This window comes from Scyliorhinus canicula, chromosome 24 (assembly GCF_902713615.1).
Source record: "Scyliorhinus canicula chromosome 24, sScyCan1.1, whole genome shotgun sequence".
Lineage (NCBI taxonomy): Eukaryota > Metazoa > Chordata > Chondrichthyes > Carcharhiniformes > Scyliorhinidae > Scyliorhinus > Scyliorhinus canicula.
The window spans coordinates 3,120,947-3,143,998 of record NC_052169.1 but is presented as its reverse complement, the minus strand read 5'-3'; the positions used below and the strand labels follow the sequence as shown (position 1 = coordinate 3,143,998).

The window sequence follows — 23,052 nt, the reverse complement described above, 5'->3', positions numbered from 1 at the left end:
CTGACCTAAAAATGTTACACAGTGAAGTATTCCCAGCATGTTGTTTTCTTTTCCTGTATTGCCATCAGAATTTCAACAAAGTTCATCTATCTTGCTTGAACTGTGAAAACTGAGTCAGTTTAAGGCTAATGTCCATCCAAACTTGGTGTGCCAAGAGACATCACCAGGATGAAACACTGATGGTAAGAAAAGAATATCACGGAAGAAACATGATTGGCAGAAGTGTCTGTTTAAAAAAAAAAAAAAAAAATCTGTAACGTTTGGATATATGTGCGCAACTGAACCTTGTGCCAACTGTAATTGAATGCAATTTTTGGGAGTTGTTTTGTTTTGCCAGGGAGGAGGCATGAAGGATTGCCAGCAATATCGTCAGCTGATTTGACACGTGTTGATTTCTTGTGAATTTTCCTTTATGTTTAAAGGAAATTGCAAACCTATATACTAGTCGGCAGTGTCAACATTCCTAGCATGCTCTAGCGTTGTGACACTCACTCCGATGGCGGAACATACACAATCCAGTTTAAACTTCCAAGAAAGAATCTTCGAACAATATTTAGCAACTTGAAAATTTCTGTCTTACAAGTGTATACATACAGATCTTCGATGGATTTTCCAATATGTTGATTTCTTCACTTTAGATTTGTACTCCACGATAAACTAAATGCTCCCCACCCATACAGAGTAGTATTAAAAATTATAAAGAAACTCCTCCGGTGCTCTTAGCCGAGAAGTTTATCCAGTTTGTAAATCAGCTGTACAGACCAGAAAATCTCCGATTTGATCCTCAAATTGTGTTGAGCTGGCAGATGCAAGTTGGGGTGGAGGTAGGGAGAACAGTTGGCTATACTGTGTGATGAATGTAGTAATTATTATATATTAGATCTTGTACTGCAAACAATGTTATTAAAAACCCTGGTTTAAAATGCATACAGGCAGTAAGTCTGCTAAAGCTGTAATTAAAGAGTCGTAAAAGGTGAGGTAATCATTCATTCCAACCACCTGGTTACAGATAAAGGGCTTATTTATACCTTGTTTATATCTTGGATGGTTCCCTGGAATGTAGATAATGTATGAGGGATTGTATTTAGTTCTAGCTAAGCAGGTCACAGAACTTAGTGGGATACGGATTGTGCAATTAATTGGAGGAGTTAGGTCTGTCTGTAGTTTTGCAGTCTTTTATAAGATTTTTAAGCAGTTTGCAAGAAGATTTGAGTCTGACAAGACAGCTCTGAATCTGCTCTTGCAAGGATCATTCTCCAAAGGTTTCTACATAGATAAGTAAGTAATCTGTTTGCTAACTTTATTTATAAGTAGCCTTTGAACTGTTTTGGGTTGCTTAATTGGAGTTCGTAGCAGGCACAGATAGTAAGTTCAAGTTTTTCCTTTTGCTTAAAAACTGTTTAACAGATAATTACAAAGCTATTTCTTTGATGTTAATGTGGTTATAAATTGAAGTTTGTTTTAATGTAAAAACCTGTTGATCAGAGTCATCACTCCTGGGGAGAAGTATCCTTTCCTCAGTTTAAAATTTTTTAAAAACCTGTTTGCGGTTCGTGTCTGGTGTCCTACCAAATGTTGGGGTTTAGTCCTGTATCCTAACAACTGCCAGGAGCAAGGAGAACATTTGACATGATTTTCTGATTGCTATGTTGTGAACCATACTGGAACTGTTGTAGAATTCAAGGAGGATTAGGATCAGAATTTGATATGCTCTGCAGCACTTGGAGCGCAGTTACTCTCGTGGATACATGCAGAGTAGCTGCTTGGCTGGCATCTGGAGGTTGCTCAATGCACATGTAATAAGCAGCAAGTTAGGAAGGAAGAGTTGGTCAGATGTAGGGGAAACAATTTCTCCGAGTTCACCGAAGATGTTTTCTTTATTTTTCCATTCCATGGGGCCCATAATTCGGGTCACTCCTGTTTGGAGCTTTCCAATCAACAGCAGTTTTGGCAGTGTCATTAGGCTTCATGAGGACTTTACGATTTGGAACTCATTCAGGCTGCGATGTTGAACAGGAGGGGGGATTTCAATATGGCCAAGTACTCTGATGCATTTGTTTAACACTGTATTTTTCAAAGGGCTAGAATAGGTGCTGATTGGTATATAACAATTTATCTCTAGCTTGTCAGTGAAGCTGCTCCTGACAACAGAAGGAGACTTGGGTGGGCCTGCAGAGGGAGAGAGACAATAACAACATATTTTCTAGCAAGGTTGGAGTTTATTATTTTGTTTTCATTCCGGTTTATCTATGGGCAATATCTGAATATGGAAGGTGCACTATGATTCTTGTGCTCTGACCAAATAGTTTGTTAATATCTGGGTTCTTGTGTGAAGAATTAGCCACTTGAGCACAATACTACAGGATTCTGGTGGAACCATGGCCCAGCAATAATGGAGCAGGAAAACTGGTTTAATCTCTCCCATGCTTTTTTCCTATGAAGATGTTCACTTCTCGGCTCAAGAAAATGATTGCTGTAATAATCATCTGGACTTTCATTTCATATTTCTGAATATCATACTTGGTGTTGAGGTACATAGACCTGATTGTGGTTTTATAAGTTATTTTTTATCTTAAATTTTCAAGGGGCGATGCACTCAACAAAACAAATTCCAAAACCGAATTCTGTGCGCATCTTTTGTGATTGTGTACTGTTGAGCAATTGTTAAAATTCAGACTGTAATATTGCTCTATTTCACTATCCTATTCAGGAAGCGGTTTTCACTGCTGGGAGCACCTCTTCTCTGTATAGATGTATTTGCTCCTCTTAAAGGAGTTTGTTAATTCAGTATTTTAGTAAGTGAAAAACCTAGATATACAAAATTTTCTTTTCCACAAAGTCAACAGAAGTACTAATCAAAAACTGTAAAACCCAAAGTTGCAATCGTTCCTGATAAATGAATTCATATAAAAATAACCTTGATATCTAGTTTCTATTGTCGTAAGAGGAGCTGGCATGGCGGTTAGCATTGATTCCTCACAGCGTCAGGGACCCGTGTTCCATTCCGGCCTTGGGTCACGATCTGTTTGGAGCTTGTATGTTCTCCCCATATCTTTTCAAAAAAAAATTCAGAGTACCCAATTTGTTTCCCCAATTAAGAGCCAATTTAGCGTGGCCAATTCACCCACCCGGCACATCTTTGGATTGTGGTGGTGAGACCCACGCAGACACGGGGAGAATGTGCAAACTCCACATGGGCAGTGACCTGGGACTGGGATCGAACCCGGGTCTTCAGCCCTGTGAGGCAACAGTGCTAACCACTACACCACCGTACCGCTCTTCTCCTCCCCATGTCTGCATGGGTTTTCTCCCACAGCCCAAAGATGTGCAAGAAAGGTTATGGGGATCGGGAGGGATGGAAATTGGTAGAGTGCACATTCGAAGGGATGGCACAGACCCAATGGGCCGAATGGCCGCCTCCTGTACTGCAGGGATTCTCTGATCTATGAAGAAGGAAGAGCAAGATTCTTCAATATAAATTAATGTAATGTGTGAGGGGTATTTAAGGTATGAGAACACCTGAAGCTCACTATGAATAACACTATGTCAGTACACATGGAGGGAATTAGCACAGCACTGGCAGAGTATAGGAAACCTGTGTGTTCCAGTATATGCCAAGGGCAACAGCAGCCTATGGTGATTTCTAAGAAGTGTAGGCTGTAGATCATGGTGACTGGTTGCCTGTGACGTCCAGTGGTACATTGCAATCTGTACCACGGGAATTGTAGCTTTCTATATAAATAATAGAAACTGGTCCATTTTCCTTTCTGACTCTCCTTCCGACACTTTTCTCCTTGCTAGTCGTGTTATTCCTGCAATTTACAGCCATGTCTGTTAAAGACTTAGACCATGTATTCAAACTACTGGCTCATTTGTAAAAACAGTTAACCCTAATTCTGTTCTGTGAGTGTAATAGGCATTTTTGCTACTTGTGGTAGAGGGATTTCAATGCCAAAATTCAATCGCTTATATTGGCAGTGGAGTAAAAAGAACCATGAGTTTAGAATGTATTTTCGGACATATTTAAAGAGATCTATTCTGTGTCAGCAATGCTATTGACAGCCGGAATTGCTGTTATGATGCTCTGCTGCCAGCATCAAAAATCAAAGATCTACTTCCTCTTAATTTTGAAGAACAAACTTTTTTTTTAATAAAAGCATCAGTGAAATGTGATTATGTCTTTGCCAGAGGCAGCACCTTTTAAATCTTTAAGATATGTGTGTTCTTCCTACTGCAGCCTGACCTAATTTCTCTAACTATCGTACGTGGGCTGATTTGATGAGTTTCTTTTGAAAAAATAACCTTCAAGTTAATGAGATGCAAAAAGAGCCTGCAGGCAGTATGTATTTTTATGTTGAGAGTCAAAGTTAAATCAAAGTTCATTGCTTTTGAGATTACAGTAAGAAATTCTTACAGAATTTTTCACTGCGGACGTTGGAGTTCTAGACATTCTCTTGCTTGTGTATAAATGCCACTTGTTATGATCATGGTCGAGACCAGTAGCCTTTTTTTTTAAACAAAAAGAAGAAATCCAAAATCTCAGTTACTTGCTGAAAGAATGAAGCCACAAGATTCCACTTGTGGGTTAAACAGAATAATCTTTACGAGACAAGACTCAAACAAAGCAAACACCAAAGTCCATTTTAGCAAACCCCCATACTCTAATCCCAGAGTAAAGGTAAATGCAAATTGTGGTGGATTATAAACTATAAATTACCAATTAAATGGCAGACTAAGACAGATCCGATGCCTTGTGTGGAGAGGAGTATCTCCAGTTGAGTAATATTCGCCTCCTGGCTATTAAGGAGACAAAAGCAAGAACATCCGCCCTCCCTCCCTCCCGAGTAGAAAGACGGGGAGTCCGAAACTCCAAATTTTCAAAAAAAGCAGCAGCTATATTTTTGCTTATTCTCAGCTTTAGGGCGTAGCCTCTCATCCTCAGCCTGCATGTACTGCACCACTGGACTGATCATCATCTTTGAGCTCTGGTGGCACTGTCACCTTTTACATAGTTTTAAGCAGAGGTTTTGCTTTCCAATCTCAGTTTCAATCTCAGTTTCCTTAGAAACTGGGATGGTTTTCTTTTTCAGTTTCCCATTTCAATTAGTGTCTGTCTTTAAAAATACAATCTTTGAATTCATGGATTCCATCACACATTATATATAATTCATAGTTTATGACCAGGAGCACTGTATGGTTTCTGAACAAGACAAATTGTTATTTTGTGGGATTTTTGCCAGTGTTTGTGGTATTGTTTTTCTTTAAAAATTGGGAATCAGAAGGTTTTATCTATAATAGAACACCTGCTATTTCCTATTACTATCACTAATACAGTGGGCAAAAGTTAAATTTTGTCCTTTTTGCATTATTTTTTCAATACCGGTTTGGGGGTCACATGTGATTTTTGAATTTGTTTACATCAAAAACATTATTCTTGTGAGTTAGCAGAATATCATTGAAATTTTAAGAAAATAATTTGGATTCCAGTGCTTCTGGTCTCAATAAACTGAAGTCTACTGGAGTGGGGCAATGCTTAAGACAAACCTGAGATTGTGATTTGAGTTATTTGCAATATACATTAATGTATAAACTGATGTACACAGTGAATGCTTACAGATCAGAGGGTAGAAGAATGGTATAGGTTTGTCAAACAATGGTCCACATCTTTGATCAATCGCCATCCTGTTAGATCTGAGAAATTGTCCAAGAGCTGGTTTTGCTTCTTACCAGTTGACCATTCACTGACTTATCAGAAAGCAATTTCTGGAATCATTTTGCCATGTTGCTGCCAACTTGGCTATTGCCATATTTATTAGCTGGAAAGGTTATGGTGTGAATCACAGAATGCAGAATAAGATATTTTAGACACTCTGGCTTTAGTGCAGCAGACTGTCAAAACCTTAAAGGAAACTGCATTGCATTTGCGTCAGACTGAAACATGTTAATACTAAGGATAAGAAGCTTGACACCATCAAGGATAAAGCAGCCCGCTTGTTTGACACTCCATCCACAAAAATTCACTCTTTCCACCACTGATGTACAGTGGCAGCAGTGCACCATCTACAAATGCACTGCGGGAACTCATCATGGCTCCTTAGGAAGCACCCTCCAAACCCATGGCCACTACCATCTAGAACAGTGGTTCTCAACCGGGGTCCCTGGGGGTCCATGTAACATTACTGGGGGTCCACGCAAAAAAAATACTGAATTGGGGGTCCACGGTGATATTTTAGTGGTCCATAGAGCAATTCTACTTCAGAACAATTGTTATTACTGAGAATCAAGTAGAAGAAAAAAATGTTTGTTTTCATGATGAATATTCACCTTTCTCTCTCTCTCTCTCTCGCACTGACAAAGGTCAAAGAGAGATTATAATCTATCTAATTTACCTTGAGGGCTGAAGGGGCTCAGAACCAAAAAGGTGCATTTGCTGTGTTTATTTTTGTGGTACTGTATTCTGAGAAAAAAAAATCCATACCGGTTGATGACAAATGGGTTTATTGTGCTTTAATGACAGTTGTTGTTGAAGATTGCCCGGGCTGTTGTCCCCTAGGAACAGCCCGGAGGACCTTTAATGACAGAAGCAGCTTATTAAATACCCACGGTTGACCTGACGCTTATGCCACGTTTCTCCTTGACAAGTTTAATGAATGATCTAACACAGTAATCACTAGAAACTGTGTATATTTGATATGAATTGGTTATTTTTAGAGTAATTTAATTCAATTTAGTCAGTAAAAAGTTTTTTTTCATTACTTTTCATATTAGAATAAGTTTGGCACCGTACGAAAATACCGCTAATCCGTTTCCAACCCTCACGGTAAGGTAGATGGACTTTAGGATTAGTTTACCACGCATATAAGAAGCTTTTTTTTCTGTGGAATGGCTATGGGGGTCCACAAAAAAAAATTAAGAGGAAAAGGGGTCCATGGGTTAAAAAAGGTTGAGAACCCCTGATCTAGAAGGATGCATGGGAACACCACCTGGAAGTTCCCTCCAAGCCCCACACCATCCTGACTTGGAAATATATTGCTGTCCTTTCACTGTCCTGGAATTCCCTCCCTAACAGCGCTCTGGATGTACCTACACCACAGAGGCTGCAGCTGTCCAAGAAGGCAGCTCACCACTACTTTCTAGAGGGCAATTGGGGTGGGCAATACATTTTGGTCTAACCAGCGATGCTCTCATCCAATGAACAAATGTTTTTAAAACTCCTCTTCATAGTTACATATGGCATTGCAAATGTGCTTCAACATTGTGTGTTTGTCATTATGCAACATTTTTGTCCCAACAGGAACAATGTGCATCCCCACCCCCCACCCCTTCCTCCATTATTTCTCTCATCATCTTCCTTAAAAGTGTAAGCTCAAGTTAAGAGTATGATCCCACCGATGCCCACCTTCATGGATATTACCCAAATGATAATTTTATTAGAGCAAACAAATTTGATTTAATCGCAGTTTGAGGGATGGCATGGTTAAATCCAATATGTCCCTGTGATTCCTACAGGATCTACAACATCACAACATTTCAATTACATATTTGTTGGAGTTGACTGATGCGAGATTATCAGCACTCCTTAAAGAGGAGACTTGTTAAATTTTGCTCCCAACTTCAGATTTAGCAGGTACAAAATGAGACGGCCACAAATCCCTCTATCTTTTTGCCTCAAGAGATGGTGTTCAGCTGGCAAATATCTATTGTATCACCATACCTAGCACTTTGCCTCGAGTGAAATTAGTAAACCTAAAGGCTGACAAGTCACCTGCATCCCAGGACTTTAAAGTAAGTGGCTGCAGATCTAGTATATGCAGTAGTTGTAATCTTCCAAAGTTCCCTAGATTCTGGAAAGGTCCCAGTGGATTGGAAAACTGCAAATTGGACGCTTCTATTCAAGAAAGCAGGCAGACTGAAAACAAGAAACTAGGCCAGTCAACCTAACATCCGTCATTGGGGAAAATGCTAGATTTGCTATCAAGGCAGTAAAGTAGCAGAGCCTTAGAGAATGATATAATTAAATAGTCAAGATGGTTCTGATGAACAGGAAATGGAATGGAGTTTCATGGATGAATTAAAGTTCTTTGTAACAAGCAGGGTGAATAAAGGAATGTCAGTAGAGTTAGTGCATTTAGATTTCCAAAAGGCATTCGGTGAGGTGCTGCATAAAAGGTTACTGCACAAGAAGAGCAGTGCTGATGAAGGAGGTAATATATTAGCATGGATGAAGGATTGGCTAACTTGGGTTTTCAAACTCGGGTTTTCAAACTCGGGGTCGTGACCCACGTGTGGGTCGCAGGCAGGTTTCGGAAGGGTTGTGAGAGGAACGGCCAATGGCTGCAACCGGCTTTTAGAAATGCCAGCCATGGTGAACTTTTGAGATTGCTGGCCATCCCACACACGCGTGCTGGATCAAGCAGCGCGCAGGCCCGAACCCCAGCGGGGTGAACCGCCTCCTTCTGACGCCAGCGCGCTGTCCAGGTACCAGTTTTTCTTCAGCAAACGATGGAGTCTCCCATCGGAAGCGGCACAGAGTTCAGGTCACGCACCCCATACGCTGACGTCACATGTTCTGGGCGCTGGAGAGATTCCTTCATTTTGTAGCTGCCAGCATTGCTGATGTGAACTCCAGGGCCTCTGGTGAACAACCCATGAAGAAGAAGCTGAAAACTGGTACAAAGCAGCATAAAGATGATTACTTGAGGTTTGGGTTATTAACTGTGCCACTGCAAATCAGGATTCAAAGTTCATGTGTGTTATAGGCAGGTAAGCACTGGCAAATGAAAGTTTAAAACCCTCAAAACGTCAAAGACATTTGAAGACTAAACATGGCGAGTTCGAGGACAACCATTTTTATTTTTTCAATAGATGCAGTGAGATCTTAAATCATCAGCGGAAGTCATTATCAGATGTAACATTGAATAACAAAGGAAGTGAGATCGTGAGGACCAAGCAGGTTACATTACATTCACATTAAAGAGAAGTGAAAATGGTGGGTCACAAAGGTCAGCCGACGTGGGTCGCAACGGTTGGCCAGTGTGGGTCGCAAAGGTCACCCGGCGTGGGTCATGAAGGTCGGCCGGTGTAGTTCGCAAAAGTCGGCCGGCATGGGTCGCAAAGGTCGGCTGGTGTGGGTCCCAAAGGGTGGCCAGTTGGTAAAAATGTGTCCCGGGCAAAAAAAGTTGAAAAAGCACTGGTCTAACTAATAGGAAACCGGACAAATGGATCAATTTCACCGTAGCTAACTGATTGCTGGGGTGCCACAGTGATCAGTACTGGGGCCTCAACTGTTCAAAATCTGTACAATGACTTGTATAAAGGGACTGAGATATTGCAGCCAAATTCGCTAACGATACAGAAATAGGTGGAAAATCAATTTGTGAGGAGGCTACAAGGAGTCGGCAAAGAGACATAGGTTAAATGAGTGGGCAACAATTTGGCAGCTGGAGTCTGATGTGGGAAAATGTGAGGTTGATGAGACTGCACTGTGTACAGTTTTGGTCTCCTTATTTAAGGAGGAATAGACTTACATTGGAAGCAGTTCAGAGAAGGTTCACTGGGTTGATTCCATAGGATGACTGGATTGTCTTTTGAGGAAATGTTGAGGCTATATTGGGAGTTTAGAAGGATGCGAGGTGCTGATTGGATATCGCCTTTGCGACCGAATCTACAACTACAGCACATAGTTTCAGAATGAGTGGTGATGCATTTAAAGTAGAGGTGAGGATGATTCTTTTTCTTGAGGGCTGTGACCGTTTACTGTATCTACAGAGCTGTGGGGGCGGGGGTTGTCTATCTCAGCCTTGAATAGATTCAGATTCTTGAGTTTTTGGGGATTTGAGGATTCATGGAAAGCGGCTGGAAAGTGGAGTTGAAGTCAAGATCAGATCAGCCTTGTTCTTAATGAATTGCAGAACAGGCTTGAGGGACCATACAGCCTCTTCCTATTTCTTACGTTCTCAAAGCTTTTTATTTTCTTTTTTTAAATAAATCCAGGGTACCAATTCTTTTTTTCCCAATTAAGGGGCAACCCGGCATGGCCAATTCACTCCCTGCACATCTTTTGGGCTTGTGGGGGTGGGACGCACGCAGACACGGGGAGTTACATTTTCAAAGCTGCCATTCACTATTTGGATGATGTTTTTTGCCCTTCTTGCAGAGAGGCAGAAAGAGAAGATATGCGGCACTGAGTTTCCACACTTTAGAAATCAAAAACCAGGCGACTTGATTTCCTGAGCACGTAATGCCAGAAAATGTGAGGTGGTAGTAGAGAACAGGATAATCCTTTCAGAGCCTTAAACTCGAGCATGTGTCAACATTTGCCCCAAAGTTCTGTTGTCTGAACTGTCATTCAGTTCTGTGTGTGTGTGTGTGTGTGTGCGACGTGTGTGCGGCATGCGCGTGTGTGTGTGTGTAATACATAAAATACTTGGATAATAAAACAGAAATAATGAAGCCACAGATGTTGCTTTCCTGGACAAAGAACAAAGAAAAGTACAGCACAGAAACAGGCCCTTCGGCCCTACAAGCCTGTGCCGACCATGCTGCCCGTCTAAACTAAAATCTTCTACACTTCCGGGGTCCGTATCCTCCTCTTCCCATCCTATTAAAGGTGCTCCAGTAAACATTAAAGGCTAATGAGTAGGATATTGAACAAGAAGCAGGAAAAATTATAAATCAATCCTGCTGCACATATTGATGCAGTCCACTGTGTTCTGGTCAGATTGCATGTATTTCATGAAGCTGCAGGTCTGTGTTAAAATTTGATATTCTTTTGTACATCCTCTTCTATTTTGGTTGCGAATGACTGGGGGGCAGCAGTTCCACTGCAGTCTTGTACAGTATACAACAGTTTAACCTTGACTTTCATCATTGTTTTGTCCCATTATCTATAGCTAAATGGACAAGCAAAACCGCTGGGCCATTTGAACTCATCCATCCAAATTAGACCAATTGACGTATTTCCCAGCATAGGATCCATTACGTGCCTTAATGATTCCTTTTACATTCATTACCTTACCCGGAAGTGTATCCCAAATGTTGATTGCTATTGATTCGGAGCCTTCATCCCACTGACATGGTTACTTCAGTTATGCGGCAGATTTATATTTTCTATACCATTTTTTATCTTGTGCCATTCTTAAATTTTTTGGGGGGTAAACTTTGTTGAAATTTTCACTCGCAAGCAAGTTATTGTAGTTAATACTATAACGCAGATATTGTAGTTTAAAGAGCAGGGGTGTAAATATTTACATAGAATTTACAGTGCAGAAGGAGGCCATTCGGCCCATCGAGTCTGCACCGGCTCCTGGAAAGAGCACCCTACCCAAGGTTAACACCTCCACCCTATCCCCATAACCCAGTAACCCCACCCAACACTAAGGGCAATTTTGGACACTAAGGGCAATTTATCATGGCCAATCCACCTAACCTGCACATCTTTGGACTGTGGGAGGAAACCGGAGCACCCGGAGGAAACCCACGCAGACATGGGGAGGATGTGCAGACTCCGCACAGATAGTGACCCAAGCCGGAATCGAACCTGGGACCCTGGAGCTGTGAAGCGATTGTGCTATCCACAATGCTACTGTGCTGCCAAATATTGGATGTGCTAAGTATCGGGAGAGGGGAAGAGTTATGCAATTAGCATCCTTGAAAGTGGAGAAGTCAGCAAGGGCAGATGAAATGTATTCCAGGCGGTTAAAAGAAGTTAGGGTGGAAATAACGAAGGGGTTGACCATCATTTTCCAATCCTCAATGGATACAGGTGCGGTGCTAGAGGATTGGAGGACTGGCTAAAATTGTACCTTTGTTTGAAGAGGGTGCACGGAATAGACCGAATAAATACAGACCAGCCCAGTCTGATCCCAGTCTTGGGAAGATTATCGGAATCAATTCCGAGGGACAGGATAAACTTGTCATTTGGAAAAGCACAGATTAATCAAAGCAGTCGGCATGGATTTGTTCAGGGAAGGTGAGTGTGATTGATTTGATTGAATTTTTGAGTAAGTGCCGAGCTGGATTAATGAAAGTAATGCAGTTAATGAATTTTAGCCAGGCTGTTAACGAAGTTCAAGATGGCAGACAGGATAAAAACATAACAGCCTACGGGATCCGGGAATATAACCAGCTGGATACAAAATTGGCTCAGTGGCAGGAAACGGGGTAATTGTGGACGGGTGTTTTTGTGACTGGAAGGTGGTTTCTAGTGGAGCTCCACAAGGCTCAGAACTCTGTCCCCTGCCTTTTGTAGTATATGTCAACGATTTGGATGTAAATGCAGGGGGCGTGATCAAGAAATTTGCAGGTGACACAAATAATTGGCAGTGTGGCTAATACTGAGGAGGGAAACTGCAGACGACAGGAAGATATCCGTGAACTGGTCAGGTGGGTAGAAAAGTGGCAAACAGAATTCAAGCTGAAAAAGTGGGGAGGTCAAACACGGCAAAGGAATACACAATGAGTGGTAGAATACTGAGAGGCGTGGAGGAAGCAGAAATGTTCATAGATCTTTGAAGTTCGCAGTTCAGGTCAATAAGTTGGTTAAGAAGACCAATGGACTCCTTTCCTTTAATAGCCAAGGTATAGAATATAAGAGTGGGAGGTTGTGGCTAAACCATATAAAACGCTAGCCAGATCATAACTTGAGTATTGTTTTTTTTCATTCGTTCATGGGAAGGCTGGGCCAGCATTTATTGCCCTTGAGGGGACAGTTAAGAGTCAACTACATTGCTGTGGATCTGGAGTCACATGTAGGCCAGACCAGGCAAGATTGTCCTTCCCTACAGGACATTAGTGAACCAGATGGTGGTTTTCACGACAATCGACAATGGTTTTATGGTCATCATTAGACTTTTAATTCCAGATTTATGTTGAATTCAAATTTCACCATCTGCAGTGGCTGAATTTGAATGTGGACCTCTGGTTGACTAGTCCAGTGACAATAACATTGCACCACTGCCTGTATGTAGTTCTGTTTACGTTATGACAGAAAGGATGTAATTGTATTAGAGAGGGTAGAGAGGAAATTTATGAGGATGTCGCCAGGATTGGAAAATGCAGCTATGAGGAAAGATTGGATAGCATGGGATTGTGCTCCTTGGAACAGAGGTGGCGGAGGAGAGCATACCCCTCTCAATACCAGGTTCCCCCCCCCTTCCCTCCCTCCCCTTCAAGGCCTGGGCACAATCTTCCACCACCACACATAATGGGGTACTCCCCCTAAATTGGGCTACCCAGAGGGCCCGCCCCAGCACTGCCTCCTCGCACAGGTTTGCACTGCCAGGTTGGCACAGACTGGACTTTCAACCTGTGCAAGGGGCACTGCTCAGGCATGTCCCTCCTATCAGGGTCTTACTGTGGCCCCACGACAGATCACTTGATTCTTTCCTGTCTTCATAAAGATATTGTGAACCAGCAAAGTTTGAATAATCAGTGAGGGGGAGGGATCATGTGATGGGTTGGAACTTTAATGTTTGCACATTCTTTTAAATGAGGTTGTCAGCCTTTCTGGGCGGGAGCTCCATTCCATTACAGGCAAGAGGCAGGAAAATTGGGAAATGAGATATCGCCAGTGAGATTCCTGTGGTATTTTGCGCCTACCTCGCCATTCTCGCTGACGGTGAGCAGGTTAGCAGACCGGTCAGTACATAAGAAACAAAAAGTTGGAATAAATGGGTCTTTTTCCGATTGACAGGCAGTGACTAGTGGGGTACCGCAGGCATCTGTGCTAGGACCCCAACTGTTCACATTCTATATATTTATTTTTTTGGAAATAATTTGTATTGAAAAATTTTGAATTTATACAACAATAACGCACCATAGTAAAATACCAAAAATAACAATAATATTAGGGGCAACACGGTAGCATGGTGGTTAGCATAAATGCTTCACAGCTCCAGGGTCCCAGGTTCGATTCCCGGCTGGGTCACTGTCTGTGCGAAGTCTGCACGTCCTCCCCGTGTGTGCGTGGGTTTCCTCCGGGTGCTCCGGTTTCCTCCCACAGTCCAAAGATGTGCGGGTTAGGTGGATTGGCCATGCTAAATTGCCCGTAGTGTCCTAAAAAGGTAAGGTTGGGGGGGGGGGGGGGGGGGGGGGGGTTGTTGGGTTACGGGTATAGGGTGGATACGTGGGTTTGAGTAGGGTGATCATGGCTCGGCACAACATCGAGGGCTGAAGGGCCTGTTCTGTGCTGTACTGTTCTATGTTCTATTAGCAATCATAAACATTCGCCCCACCTCCATGAACAACACAGCATTTTAACAACAACGCAAATTAACACAATATAAAGTTACAGAAAAGAAACTACAATAAGGAACACCCCCCCCCCCCCCCCCGGTTGCTGCTGCTATTGACAAAGATACCTATCTATGAGCCAGGAAGTCCAGAAAAGGCTGCCATCGTTTATAGAACCCTTGTATTGATCCTCTCAGGGCAAATTTGACCCTTTCCAATTTTATAAATCCCGCTATGTCACTGATCCAAGTCTCCACACTTGTGGCCCTCGCATCCTTCCACTGTAGCAGAATCCTTCGTTGGGCTGCTAGGGACGCAAAGGCCAGGGCACCGGCCTCTTTCGCCTCCTGCACTCCCGGCTCTACCGCAACTCCAAAAATCGCGAGTCCCCACCCTGGTTTGACCCTGGATCCAACCACCCTCGACACCGTCCCCGCCACCCCCTTCCAGAATTCTTCCAGTGCTGGGCATGCCCAGAACATATGGGCGTGGTTCGCTGGACTCCCCGAACATCTGGTGCACCTGTCCTCACCCCCAAAGAGCCTACTCATCCTAGTCCCGGACATGTGGGCCCGGTGCAGCACCTTAAATTGGATGAGACTTAGCCTCGCACATGAGGAGGAAGAGTTGACTCTCTCCAAGGCATCCGCCCAAGTCCCGTCCTCTATCTTCTCCCCGAGTTCCTCCTCCCATTTAGTCTTCAGCTCCTCCACTGACGACTCCTCCACCTCCTGCATTACCTTATAGATGTCAGACACCTTCCCCTCTCCGACCCCCGAAAGCACTCTGTCCATCGTCCCCCGCGAGGGCAGCAGAGGGAATCCCTCTACCTGTCGCCTAGCAAACGCCTTTACCTGCAAGTATCTGAACATGTTCCCTTGGGGAAGCCCAAATTTATCTTCCAGTTCCCCCAGGCCCGCAAACCTCCCGCCAATAAGCAGGTCCCTCAATTTACTGATGCCCGCCCTTTGCCACCCCCTGAATCCCCCATCTGTGTTCCCCGGGATGAACCAATGATTGCCACCCAGTGGAGCCTCCATCGAGCCCCCTGTTTCCCCCTGATGCTGTCTCCACTGTCCCCAAATTCTTAGGGTCGCAGCCACCACCGGGCTCGTGGTAAACCTCTTGGGGGAGAGCGGCAACGACGCCGTTACCATGGCACCCAGGCTCGTACCTTTACATGACGCCATCTCCATTCTTTTCCACGCCGCCCCTCCCCCCTCCCCCCTCCATCACCCATTTACGCACCATTGACACATTGGCCGCCCAATAGTACCCCAGGAGGTTGGGCAGCGCCAGCCCGTTCACATTCTATATTAATGATTTGGAAGAGGGAACTAAATGTAGTATTTCCAAATTTGCAGATGATACAAAGTCGGATGGGAGGGTGACTGTGAGGAGGATGCAGAGATGCTTCAGCGAGTTTTGGACAGGCTGAGTGAGTGGGAATGTGCATGGCAAATGCAGTATAACATGGATAAATGTGAGGTTTAGCCGCTTCGTTAGCAAAAATAGGAAGCCAAGTTATTATTTGAATGGGTGTAAATTGAGAGAGGTGGATACTCGGCGAGACCTTGGTGACCTCGTGCATTAGTCGCTGAAAGTAAGTGCGCAGGTACAGCAGGCAGTAAAGAAGGCAAATGGTATGTTGGCCTTCATAGCAAGAAGATTTGAGTATAGGAATTGGGATGTTTTACTGCAATTGTATAGGGCATTGGTGAGGCCACACCTGGAGTATTGTGTGCAGTTTTGGTGTCCTTATCTGGGGAAGGATGTTCTTGCTATGGAGGGAGTGCAGCGAGGGTTTACCAGGCTGATTCCTGGGATGGTGGGACTGTCAAATGAGGAGAGGCTAAGTCAGTTAGGATTATATCCATTGGAGTTTAGAAGAGTGAGGGAGGATCTCATAAAAACTTATAAAATTCTAACAGGTTTAGACAAGGTCGATTCAGAAAGAATGTTTCCGATGATGGGGAAGTTCAGAACTAGGGATCATAGTTTGAGGATAAGGGATAAACCTTTTAGGATGAGGTGAGGAGACATTTCTTTACCCAGAAAGTGGTGAAAATGTGGAATTCGCTACCTCGGAAAGTAGTTGAGGCCAAAGCGTTGTGTAATTTCAAGAAGGAATTAGATATAGCTCTTGCTAAAGGGATCAAGGGATATGGGTGGGATCAGGGTGTTGAACTTGATCGGCCATGATCATGAGATGGGTCTATTTTCCTTAGTAGAGAGGTCAGAAATGAGGGGCATATATTTATTGTGATTGATAGAAAGAGTAGAGAAGAGATGAGGGAAAAAAAAAACGTTTTTAAATTGGAGGGTGGTAAGAGTCTGGAACTCACTGCCTGAAAGGATATTGATGATGTGGAGATGCCAGCGTTGGACTGGGGTGAGCACAGTAAGAAGTCTTACAACACCAGGTTAAAGTCCAACAGGTTTGTTTCAAACACTAGCTTTCGGAGCGCAGCTCCTTCCTCGGGTGAATTCACCTGAAAGCTAGTGTTTGAAACAAACATGTTGGACTTTAACCTGGTGTTGTAAGAATTCTTACAGAAAGGATATTAGAAGCAGAAACACTCAACTCATTGAAAGGGTGTCTGGATAAAGACGGCTCGGTGGTGCAGTGGTTAGCACTGCTGCCTCACAGCGCCGAGGACACGGTTTGATCCTGGACCTGGGTCACTGTCCGAGTGAAGTTTGCACAATCTTCCCGTGTCTGTGTGGGTCTCGCTCCCACAACCCAAAAGACGTGCAGGGAAGATGGATTGGGCACTCAAAATTCATTTTAAAAAACGGTGTCTGGATATGCACGTCAAGTGCTGTAACCTGCAGCCTATGGAGTAGTTGCTGGAAAGTGGGCTCAGACATGGTGGGGCAAGGAGCCTCTTTCTGTGCCATACATTTTCTCTGATTCTAAGTTCTCTCACACTGAACACCATGTTTTTATCTCTGCCTTTGAGGCTTGCATGTTTTTCTAGTGTTTTTGTGACTATAACTGAACATTCAAGATACGATCTGGTTGTCTGATCCAAGCTTGATAATGTATGGCACTTGATGTACTGTACTAAAAGGGCTAGTTGATATGAACTCTCTAATTTGAAATAACTGTCCATATTTTCTAAAACATTAATTGATTATCCAAACTATTGCCTATAATTCAGTGACGAAAAGGGAATGTATGAGTTGGCTGTCATTGGTTCGTCATCTGATTTCTTCTTTGGAAGAGTGACTCGCCTTCAAAATGTTTCACAGCTAATATGAAACAGACGAGTTTTGTATCATGCACAGCTTGCATTCCCTCCACCCGGAGTTGCTACAATTACTGCACTGTCCAACCAAGACAGCTTTATCAACAATGTCATAAAATTAAAGATACTTTTTGCTTCTTTTGGACTCTGTGAATTCATTCCTCTGCATCGTGCACCAATATTTTGCAATCTTGTGGAGCTGGCTACCACGTAGCCCAACTCCTGAAACAAAACACTGCAGTTCAACATGGTACTTTATGTTTTTTTCCGGCTTTGAGAGTTTTGTATACGGTGTCTGGGTGGGGTGAACCTATGTGTGTGTATGTTCATGTGTTGGATTGGACCTGGATGTTAATTAAGTTGATTGTTGGCAGTAGATGGAGAGCCAACAAAAATAGGCCTTCACTGCAATCTGATGAATGAGGAGCAGCAGATTTACTTTTGGTTGTGTTTCCGACGAACCGAAATCCACATTGAAAGTTAATTGGACTGCTGTAATTTATTTTTATGTGACTAAAATGTTCCACAGAAGTTGGGAGCTTTTATCACTCCAAACCAATTTCTGGTTTTGAAAGATCTTCATGTCTCAATAAAATATCCTCGGGGGCAATGCAAATACAGAGCAAAGCGCCATTGTTCCAGTTTTCAGAGTTTCTGACTATTTTTGTTTCATCAACAGGCTTTTGGGAATGCAAAGACCGCTCACAATAACAACTCCAGCCGTTTTGGTAAATTCATTCAAGTGAACTACCAGGAGACTGGAACTGTACGGGGGTGAGTAATGTGATGCATATGACCAGGGTTTTTAAAAAAAATAAATAAAAATGACTTATAATTTTTTGACCCCACCAAATAAAAATCTTAGATTTGTTAAGTAAATTACTAACAATGTTTGTTGAAGCTGACATTATAAAATGGGTGCAGGATGATTTTTGCAGAGAGGAGGTTAAATGGTATGAGAGGGTGGATGGAAGAGTGGGATTTGCAATCTGTCAAAAGGGACTGAATTATTTAACTGATGAGATTTTCTTCCTTTAGATTCTTCTTTTGGTGATATGGATGAATTTAAGTAAAGCCCGATCATCAATGCTTGTAAATTACAGCCTAGCCTCTCTCTCTCTCTCTCTCTCTCTCCCCCCCCCCCCCCCCCCCCAACAACCTTTCCCATTTATACCACAGATGTCATTGCTTAAGTGTCAGCTCTTCCATCTATTCCACCCTAACGATCCCTTCCCCACCATACACACTTCACTCAATTCCAAGCAAAAAGAGACATTTGTGATTGAGGCACAATCATCCCAGGCAAATTTAGCTCAGGTATTTGCCAATGGAACTCCTCTGTCCGGCCAATAGGAAGTGCTGAAGGTTGGCTCAGAGTGATGTTTTATTCTTTGCTATCCTTCGAAGCTTTTTTAAACCTCACTTGTTTTTGCTGTTGATGTGGATGTTAACAGGAGCCCATTGTTTTGAAAGCCGGGGTGCAAAGCTGTGGTCTCCCAATGATTGGTGCATCCAAGCTATTTGTTGATGAGTTACGGGGCCAGTACAGTAGCACAGTGGTTAGCACTGTGGCTTCACAGCGCCAGGGTCCCAAGTTCGATTCTCCGCTGGGTCACTGTCTGTGTGGAGTCTGCACGTTCTCCCCATGTCTGCGAGGGTTTGCTCCGGTTTCCTCCCACAGTCCAAAGATGTGTAGGTTAGGTGGATTGGCCATGCTAAATTGCCCTGAGAGTCCAAAAAGGTTAGGAGGTGTTATTGGGTTACGGTGATAGGGTGAAAGTGAGGGCTTGAATGGGTCGCTGCAGACTCGATGGGCCGAATGGCCTCTTTCTGCACTATGGTCTATGTTACTTTGGTAAAGCACATTATTTTAGACCACTGATGTGGGGTGAAAACAGGTCAATAATATCATTCAGTAGGGGCAGCACGGTGGTACAGTGGTTAGCACTGCTGCCTCACAGCGCCGAGGTCCCAGGTTCAATCCCAGCTCTGGGTCACTGTCCGTGTGGGGTTTGCACATTCTCCCCGTGTTTGCCTGGGTTTCGCCCCCACAACCCAAAAATGTGCAGGGTAGGCGGATTGGCCACGCTAAAACTGCCCCTTAATTGGAAAAAATGAATTGGGTACTCTAAATTTATAAACAAAAATTATTCAGTGATATCTTGCATTCTATCGGCAGGAGCTGTTGCTGAGATAATCATTGCTATGAATACTACATTTTATAAACTCCTCACTTTGCTTGGTGACTCATCAGTATGCGAATATCAACTTTATGTTTGAATTCTTCAGTTCTGTAGATCTGAGCCATAAAATCAAACGGTGCAAGTTTCACCCAGTTCTGTGCTGACTTTGATACAATCTCAGCTAAGGCCAGTGAAGTGCTCCAGTGGGACTGGAGGATAAAATCACCCATGATTTCTGCTTTCGATTGCAACCCACAGTCCCCTTCTGGCAAGATTGTGTGCAAATGCGACGAGAAGGATGGGATTGCTAATGACAAGTGCATCCTATTGTAAAGCAGTCTGCTGGCTCACTCTTGGACAGTGTATAGAAGGATGCCATAATTGTGGGTTTGTCTTCCATACTTTATTGAATACGAGATGATATGATTTTCCTGTGATGCAGAGTATACAAGTTGTGGGCACTATTACAGTAACTTTTGCTGGTCGACCACATTTAAAGGTACCCAGAGAATAAATTGTACACTCAGAGATTGGAAGACTGTTAAACTGTGCCTTCCATGCAGGAATACATCTCATCTTCAAAGTAAGGAGACAAATGGTACATGAGGATAAAAGTGGGCATGGAGCATGAGAAAATTGGAGAAAAGGGGCAGCCCTGTAGTGTAGTGGTTTCCTCCGGGTACTCCAGTTTCCTTACACAAACCCAAAAGACGTGCTTGTTGGGCGAATTGGACACTCTGAATTCTCCCTCCGTGTACCCGAACAGGCGCCGGAATGTGGCGACTCAGGGCTTTTCACAGTAACCTCATTGCAGTGTTAAAGTAAGCCAACTTGTCGCACTAATAAAGATTATTATTTTAATGATGATTACGGTTTTAGAGTGGAAAGGCAAAGGTGGGTGGAAGCAGGCAATTATAAACAGATGGGTAAGAACAATTTTGGTGACAGTGGATGTGAGAAAGAGGAGGGTGGGTTGGCAGTGCACCAAATTTATGTCTCATTTCTGCATTAGCAGTTTTTGGGGTTAGAGACAGCACAAGAGGGTGGCCTTTGTTTTGCTGATGCTCAACTAGAGGAAGTTGGAGTTCAATTAGGTCTTGATATCAGACCGACAATTAGTGTACAACCAACTTTTTGATCGTGAAGTAGAAAGCACCAGAGAGCTTTGTGTCATCTTCACACATGTAAAAGCTTACTATTTCATTCTGTTTTAATGACACCAAATGGTAGGTCATTAGTAGAGAAAGAGGAGGGGCATTGGTTGGCAACCCCAGGAAACATCACAACTGACTGTATTAAACAAAGAAATAAACTGTCCTTTCAACCCTTTTGAGGCCTAGCATAATTCAGTGGCTTTATGTCCCAAGTGAGTAAACGAGTGGGAGATAATCTTTTATTGTCACAAGTAGGCTCACATTAACACTGCAATGAAGTTACTGTGAAAATCCCCGTGTCCCCACACTCCGGCGCCTGTTCGGGTACACTGATAGAATTCAGAATGTCCAAATTACCTAACAAGCATGTCTTTTGGGACTTGTGGGAAGAAACCGGAGCACCCAGAGGAAACCCACGCAGACATGGGGAGAACGTGCAGACTCCGCACAGACAGTGACTCAAGCCGGGAATTGAACCTGGGACCCTGGCGCTGTGAAGCAACAGCGCTAAGCACAGTGCTACTGTGATTGGAGAGGAATGACAGAAAGAAAATCATGTACTGTTGATAGATGTCAAATAGGAAGCTAGAAATTGATGTGTGAGGGAGGAGGTGGTGGGAAGAAACTAATTGTATTTACATAGATCCTTTCACAACCTGAAACCTGAAAGGCCTTTGCAACTAATTAATTACTTTTGAACTGTAAATTGCAGTGTTGTATGTATCAAAATGTGGCAACCACTTTGCACACGGGAAACTCCTACAAACAGTAATTGATAATGATCTGATAAATTTTGGTCATGTTGATTGAGGTATAAATATTGGCCAAGATATCAGGGAGCGCTCTCTTGTTCTTCTTGGGACTAGATCATGGAATCATTTGCATTTGATTGCAAGTACAGTCAGGGATTCTATTTAACTTCTCATCCAAAGGGTAACACCTCTGACCCAGGGATGCATCCAGACTTGCATGAGAGTATGGAATCAAACTTTCTTTTCTTACTCCATGCTCTGAAGTGGGATGACCCCATAACCTGCCTCATAAATGATGGTGCCACTTCTGATTCATGTCTGACACCTAATGGTCAGGAGGAGGCGGTGGTGGTGATGCAAGCCATAAATTTCCTGGATGAGATTTGCATGAGGTGGGGGATGCTATACGGGTGTACTATGTGGAGGAAGGTTTTTGAGTTTGTTTATATTATTTGGAGACACCTTGGAGTAGTAAATAGCTTTGGCAGGAGAGAGGGAGGGAAAAATGCTACAATTTGAAGTGAGCTAGCCATAGCTGGCGATGGACAACCAGACCAGATGCAACTGTGTTTGAGCTTATGAATAAATTGTCTTATTTCATGAATAATAAAGCATGTTCTGCAAAGTTAAACCACAAAATTAGTGACCTTTCTATTTAATTTCAAAACTCATCTTTGCTGTTTGAGAGTAGGTAAATGTGTTGACGTTTTGAATCCCTTCTTGACGTTGTTAGCCTAAACCCCAACTTTGAAAAGATTTCTAGTTCATCCCTTTGAGATTTTGCCCATGCAAATTGGTTGGAGATTTGTGTAACAAATCGTTACCTCTTCGTTACCGTTCAGCCAGGAGGTGATAACCAGCCATTTTCTACGATTGTTTTGTCAAATTAAGGCTACTTTGAAGAGAAAGGCATGTGCCCTCAAGCAAGCAATTTCATAACATTTGGTGAACATCTGTAAGATTAAGCCATTCTCCAGTTATTGTATCCATCTGCTATTTTAACAGACAGAAGTGCCAACTCCGGTAACCCCATTCCCAATAATAGATTTTTTTCAAAAATGCAATAATTATGCAAATGTACGACAGTGAGAAAAGCCTATTTGTATTCCCCCTTATCCATTAAATGGTGAAAACTCCTGCAGCATCCTTGCTAATTATTGACAATGTTATCGCCTTGAGAGGCTGAAAAAAAATCAGGGTAAAAATTTAACAATCGCAAATTGTGTGTGCGTCTAATTCAGTAGAATTGCATATTTAAGAAGACCCTAAAGGTGATTTGATTATTCACTGACTGGGTATAATTTCTGATTACTGAAATACAACAGTTCCAATTTCCTAGTTATTTAAATGAAAGAAGGCAACAGGGTGGCGCAGTGGTTAGCACTGCTGCATCTCCACTCCAGGGTCCCAGGTTCAATTCCGGTCTCGGGTGGCTGTCTGTGCGGAGTCTGCATGTTCTCCCCGTGTCTGCGTGGGTTTC

At 43.0% G+C, this 23,052-nt stretch overlaps 1 protein-coding gene across 7 annotated transcripts in view; it reads left to right on the top strand.

The window, feature by feature from the left end:
• myo9aa (myosin IXAa) overlaps positions 1-23,052 on the top strand; it is a 251,246-nt gene that overhangs the window by 75,464 nt on the left and 152,730 nt on the right. For all 7 annotated transcript variants that reach the window (XM_038784181.1, XM_038784179.1, XM_038784180.1 and 4 more), the window contains exon 2: positions 18,163-18,257. In XM_038784181.1, coding sequence (XP_038640109.1) covers positions 18,163-18,257 — 95 coding nt within the window. The remainder of the gene's footprint in view (positions 1-18,162; positions 18,258-23,052) is intronic.